Here is a 6,510-nt window from a genome sequence, read left to right as displayed (position 1 = left end):
ATTAAATATTAATATTATTACTCGTAAGATTTATTAATATTGTCCTCGTTATCTGTTATCATTATTATTATCATTAACTATTATTATTATAATTATTATTACTATTAATCATTATATTTTGTTATTCTTAATTCCTTATTGACTAGTATTATTATAATTATTAATAATTTTGTATAAATGTATATCATAACTATTAATACCAATTTGTAAAGTCTACAATTCACTTCTTTTACTCTAAATTATGATAGTTGATTTTTTAATGTTCAATTCATTATTTACTATTAGTATAGTTTACATTGTTTGGTGTTCATTGTATATTTAGGTTTACATCTTGTAACAAACATATAAAGAAATGTAATCCTATCCTTTCCTTAAATATTAACCAATATGACCACCTTCCTATGAAACCTATCCTTACCCAAAGACCCAAATTAATCTGCTGCTTTTAACGGAAGTGCCCAAGCCTGGTTTAATGAAATTCAAAATTCTTGATTGTGCATCGGGACTATCCACTTCACAAAGGGAGGGCGAGTTAGGGAACCGGTATTATAAATTTAAACAATTGCCCCTTGCCCAACTGAACCTAAGTCACTTTAGACATATGGTTGCATATGTCCACTTTCTTCTTACAATTGTATAGAAAACAAACTCAATAAAAACAGCTACGTTCCCAAAAGGCCCTTGAGACCATTCTAACAGCCCTTTCAAGTATCCTATATCAATAGCAAGGGCTGACACTTAGGCAGGTACATGCTGTCATCTCACAATGGACTTGCATCAGTCAAACTATTTTATGGTAAACATATGTAAGTCAGTACACACAAGTCTTAGGTCATGGCGTCTTTCTTAGAAATCAGACTTCCCAACTTCTCGCCACGCCTTTTCCCCTTCCAAACATTTACTTCTAAAATTCCATAGGCTCACTACACCCACCTAGTCTCTTAAAATTATCCGATTGGTCAAAACCCCTTCTCCTATTTCACTATTTTTCCTACCCCCTCTTCCCAAGTGTTCATATATATTTCCTAGACTAGATAGCTAAGTAAGAGAAGTTAAAAGATAGAGACTGAGTAACAGTAACATGTAGTTCTTGTAAATATGTTAGAATAAAGTCATTTTAGTCTTCACTGATTTTTTATGTTATGTAACTCGCATCACTGGAGCTTTCCATCGCTTAACGCAACAAGCAATGAATTCCTAATTAGAAACCCAGTAACTGAGAAATACGAGTAATTAGCGCTACCTCTGTACCATACCATATGGCACACTCCCCTGGCTAGCAGAACTCTTGCAGCGCCATAATATCCCTGTAGATTATACTATCCCTTAACTTCGTTGAAGCCGATTTTAAACCACCAGTGGGATTCAAACTTCTTACGTTTCACATGCTTATACTTTAATCCCTAATTTGCGACTTGCGCCATAAACTCTCTGAAACGGTCTCAACTAAGAGACCATAGCGAAGGACTGGGCTCCGGATTGCCTCCGAATAATAAGCGCTTTACTTCGAGAGGTTGACTGTAGTATTTCGTGAACTAAAAAATATGTGAGTAGTGCGATCAATCCTACGTCACACCCTCCAGGAAGCCTCCCCAGCCACCCTCATTTTTGGTCAACGAGTCCATCGAAATTAGCCGGAAGGAACTTCTTTATTCTCCACCCTCTAGACTCTCCTCTATGCGGTAATGAGCCCGCGCAAGGAGGATATAACAACAGAAAAAGAAAAAAAATATTGTTACTAATTAACGTTAATATTTAATTTTAATTGGACTTAAAATTAAGTTTTTTGTAGGCCGAATTAGATTTTGCCGTCTTTGGCAACGGAGGATGGAGACCTCACTTCTTCCAGATGGATTTCCCACAGTGCTGTACCTCTTTGAAGCAAATGTCGCCTGTCCTATACGATACTCTTACGACAACTCTTCAAACTGAGTGCCCTATTCCACCGGTGAGTGTAGTTCAGCTATATAGACATAAAGTTTTCGATTTCGTCGAATAATAAATAATTGTCTTCTTGTTCTTTCACATCCTCTTTAAGAGCCTTTTCAGGGTGGAGAAGCATCCATCTTCATTCAGTTGGATATGCTCCATATAGCTCCTAGGTCTGCCTCGTATTCATCTAGCAGCCGGCCTCGCCTCCAAACATTTTCTTGGTATTCTGTCTTCCTCTATTTTACAGACCTGTCCATATCATCGGAGGTGTTGGTGTTCAATCATTGGTTCAATTCACTATGGGGATCTGAAATTCTTCTCTTTCTGCAAATGATGATTAACAGAATCATCAATTTATAGTCTTAACTGTACCTGGTTTTCATTAAAGTTATAAAAAATTGGGCTGAAAAAACTTATCCTTTCCCCCTTTTGGACCGTAGGCTATAACCATAACAGAATAGGTTTACATTTATCTGTTTCTACTAAAAATAGACTTCTGAAAATTATACGTTATTTCATACCACACCCATTTAACACCATGACAAAAGGGGAAGAGAATGTGGGGTATATTTTTTATATTGTCCGTACTTCTTCCCCCTTATCTTCATGACGAACAAGAGTATACCACCTACTTCTAACCAGAGTGGGACGTTCAAGATATCCTGAGGGGCTGTCACGGAATTAAAGCCTACCCACCCATACCGAACTTGAACCATCACCGCGTTCGACATGATATTGCTTATAACTGTTTTTAAACATGGTATCCATGGCGTTGATATTCACTTAAATTTTAACGTTATAAAAATTCATAAAGAAGATGTTCAGGGATACGATCATAGTTAACAACTATTTTTTTGCTGACGTTTCGCCCCACTTTGTAGAGCTTCAACCAGGGCTTAAAAGATACAAAAACATTTTGTCATAGTAGGATAATAAAATAAAGTAAGTATAGAGGAATATACAATACAAATGAAAGAAAAGAAGAAATACAATAGTATTAATATAAAATATACAATGATAAGAATATAAAAAAAAATTAAGCCAACTCTTAGGTTAAAAATGAAGAGAAAACGTAATAAAACGTTAAAATATAAAAGAAGATATGAGAAAATAAAATTTAACACGCTAAAACACAGAAAATAAAGAAGTAAGTTTGGATTAAATAAAGGTAAAGAATAAATACAAATACAATTAATAATATGGTCATTTAAGAACGAATCAGAACCACCTATCTGTTCCAGTTGAAAACTTTCGAAACAGTGACTGTACATCGGAAGTATTCAGATTGGAGGTGAGGTTGACCGTTAACGGTATTACTTAAAATACAAGAAAGAGATATAAAAATATGATAATAATAATAACTATAAGAATTATAAAAATTAGGAAAAACTAAATATTAATGATAGAATACACATGGTAATAATATATACCGATAGAAAATATAGTGGATATAATACAATGGATACAACAGAGGTCTTATACAATAAATAAAAAAGTAAATAAAGAATAATTAATAGTATCTTACGTAGTCTGAGGAGAAAAAACGTAGACACGCAGAGCTCATGCAGGACATATGGGGAAAAAAGGAAGCAGCTGAAGTTGAAGCATTTGTGTTATAATATGCGTGTGGTCTTCAAGACCTTTTCATGAAAAAAAAAAATTATCCTATAATGGTCAAAGTATTTTTAGTGGTTTTAGCTCTAAAAGTGGAGTGAAACGTCGGAAAATACTTATTAACTATTTTTTGTTTTCTTTCCTACCGCACCTCTGACCATCTACCGTTCTTTATAATCTAAAATAATACGGTAATTTATTTATATATATATATATATATATATATATAATTTTTGTGTTATTTGCATAAGGGCCATTGTGGTAGGTAAGTCCAATATCGACGTAATAGATCAGACGCGATATTACTCTGGCAATCCTTCATTTCAAGAAAGAAATATCAGGTAATATACTCTGTTGAGTAATTTAGTTTTTTATTTCGAATAATTAATGCCTTGATGTCATAACTTCCACAGGAGTCTTTCTAGACGTTGAACAGGCTTTTGACCAAGTCTGGCACATAGGCCAGTTTTATAAACTCCGTAAATTCCTTTCCCCTGCATATTTCTTATTATTCCATTACTTCATACCTGATAGAACCTTTAATGGAAATCATAACTTTATCTCTCTTTTCTCAGTCTGCTGGTTTTTCTCAAGGTAGTAGTATCCTGGGTCCTTTTCTCTATACTGTTTTTGCAGCTGTTGATGATATCCCATCGGATGATAATGCTGATATCCCTCCCTAACACAGTCGACATGTGCTGATACCACATGTCTACTCTCTGTAAACAATGCCCTAACTACTTTATCGCAAACTCTGGAGTCACACATAACATCCTTTGATGAATGGCGTCACAACAGGAGAATTAAAATGAATTTTATCAAATCTCCTCTCGGTCGTAAACCTCTACTATCCTGCCCTACTGACATTTTTAATATTCCGGTAAGACCTGTTGAAGAGATTCCCTGCTTAAGACTTCATCTTGACAAAAGGCTTATTTGGAATCCTAATACTAGACTGAAACCAATAGAAACTGTTCGCAGATTTCAAATACTACAAGACCTACTTGACAAACGCTCTAAACTCCCCATTTGCTTAAAAAAAAAACCTTATATAGGTAGTATGATAATCAGTACTATTTGGATATACGAAATTGAGCTTTGGGGCTCCACAAAAGCATCAGATTCCTCTTGTTTTTAATTCTTACAATCATAAACCCTCCTTATTACGTCACAAATAAAAAAATAATGACGTTGTGGTGGTTTTTACACAAAACAACTCTCAATAACACTTATTAACGTATAGCTTTTATTAAAGACAGAATGAGATGAATGACTTGCACTGTGTATCTGGAGCACGTGATTGATATTGTTTACACACGTGTTGTTTTTGGCGGACTCTATATGTACCAACCAAACTATAAAAGATAAATTTATAATATAATTAACGAATTTAATTTATTATTATAACAACATTTATTATAATCAATTAAATTTATTATTAAATTATTACTATTTACTTTTAATTTTAAAATACCACATTTCAAGAAAAACTAAAAATATAAAATAATCTCTTAAAAGTGGTGCCACAACGTCACCTTCCTATTCGTTGTAGATTTAGACCGAAATAGATATATTTGTTTTTATTCAAAAATCCTTACCCACCCAAACCTATTTGTTCTTAATTTCTCAACTTTAACAATCCCTGATAATCCAAAGAAAAAGAAGATGATCACAGGATTTTCTAATTTAAGCAAAGATTGAAATTGGACCACCGTTCCTTCACAAGATTATCATGTGTTCTGAAACATTTATCACATTTACTTATTTTTTGTTGGGAGATAGTCCGGGTGAGCATAAAGATTTATGCATAGACTATAGCGCTTAGATGCTAATCCGGGTGCCGGTTAATGAAGGTACCAAAATAGTAGAAAAACTATTTATTGTTAACCAATGTTTCGCCCCACTTTGCAGGGGTTCGTCAGGGCTGTCAGATTGAAACAAATATCACTTTCGAAATATTAGCTTAAAACGGGAAGGAGAGACTTCGAGATAGTTTAATCCAGCAATATTTAAAAAGCCTCTGAAAAACGGCATCAAACCCGCCACTCCCGCCCTCCATGGCAGCCTTACTTATCTGACTTTTCAAACGGACAATTATAGCGCGAGTAGGTTGGTCGATGAACGACATGGCACAATCTCACAAGAGGAGATGGTAACGCTAAAAAAAGGCCATCCTTCCCCGCCGGACCCACCCCGCTAAGCCCCCGGAGAGCGAGGGCCCTATATCACTTCCGAAATATTAGCTTAAAATGGGAAGAAGAGACTTCGAGATAGAGCAAAATATTTAAAAAGCCCCTGAAATCGAAAAACGGCATCAAAGACAACTGACAACTGAGTTGTTGAACGGAAACGTTGGTTACGTATAAATATTTTTCTTCTACTATTTTGATACTTTTATGTACAACCACCTGGACTATCTTCTTACGATCTTCATACAATCAACTATCTTCTTAGAATTAAGTTATTATGTTTATTTTTTTATCCAATTCCAATAAATAAATAACAAAGTATTTTCGGAAATTAAGCCGCGCCTAATTAATTTTTCAAATAATTTTGTTATAGCTATGATTAAAATAGAACGTTCAATGTGTTATTATTAGGCTCGTAACCTGTTGGTTTGATAACAAAAAGTGTATAATAACAAGGAAGATGACTAGAAGTTTGTTACTAAGTGTGTTGTTAACTATCAGACCCAATGATTATTTATTTTTATTGTATAAAAATAATAGTTGTATAAAAACAATAGTTTTCATAATGTAACATTGTTCATAAAACTGGAGGATTAAAATAAATTCCAATAAATCCCACACAATCACATTTACCCTTCGACATAAGCCCATGACCTCTTCCCCTACAATATCCTTTAATAGTACCCCACTTATTCCTGTCGAACAGATCCGTTACTTAGGACTACATCTCGACAAACGACTGACATGGAATCCTCATACAAGACTAAAAAGACAA

General features: G+C 34.2%; 1 protein-coding gene across 1 annotated transcript in view; it reads left to right on the top strand.

Annotated features, from left to right (window-relative positions):
* The window catches only part of LOC106687429 (uncharacterized), a gene marked incomplete at its 5' end in the record, with an annotated part of 40,413 nt that overhangs the window by 6,119 nt on the left and 27,784 nt on the right, over positions 1-6,510 (top strand). The window contains 1 exon segment of the mRNA XM_067045046.1: positions 1,793-1,948. Coding sequence (XP_066901147.1) covers positions 1,793-1,948 — 156 coding nt within the window.

This window comes from Halyomorpha halys, unplaced genomic scaffold, assembly GCF_000696795.3.
Source record: "Halyomorpha halys isolate HHAL.00 unplaced genomic scaffold, Hhal_1.1 Scaffold963.1, whole genome shotgun sequence".
NCBI classification, from domain to species: Eukaryota; Metazoa; Arthropoda; class Insecta; order Hemiptera; family Pentatomidae; genus Halyomorpha; species Halyomorpha halys.
The sequence above is the reverse complement of the archived record's forward strand: the minus strand, read 5'-3'. Positions and strand labels throughout refer to the sequence as shown.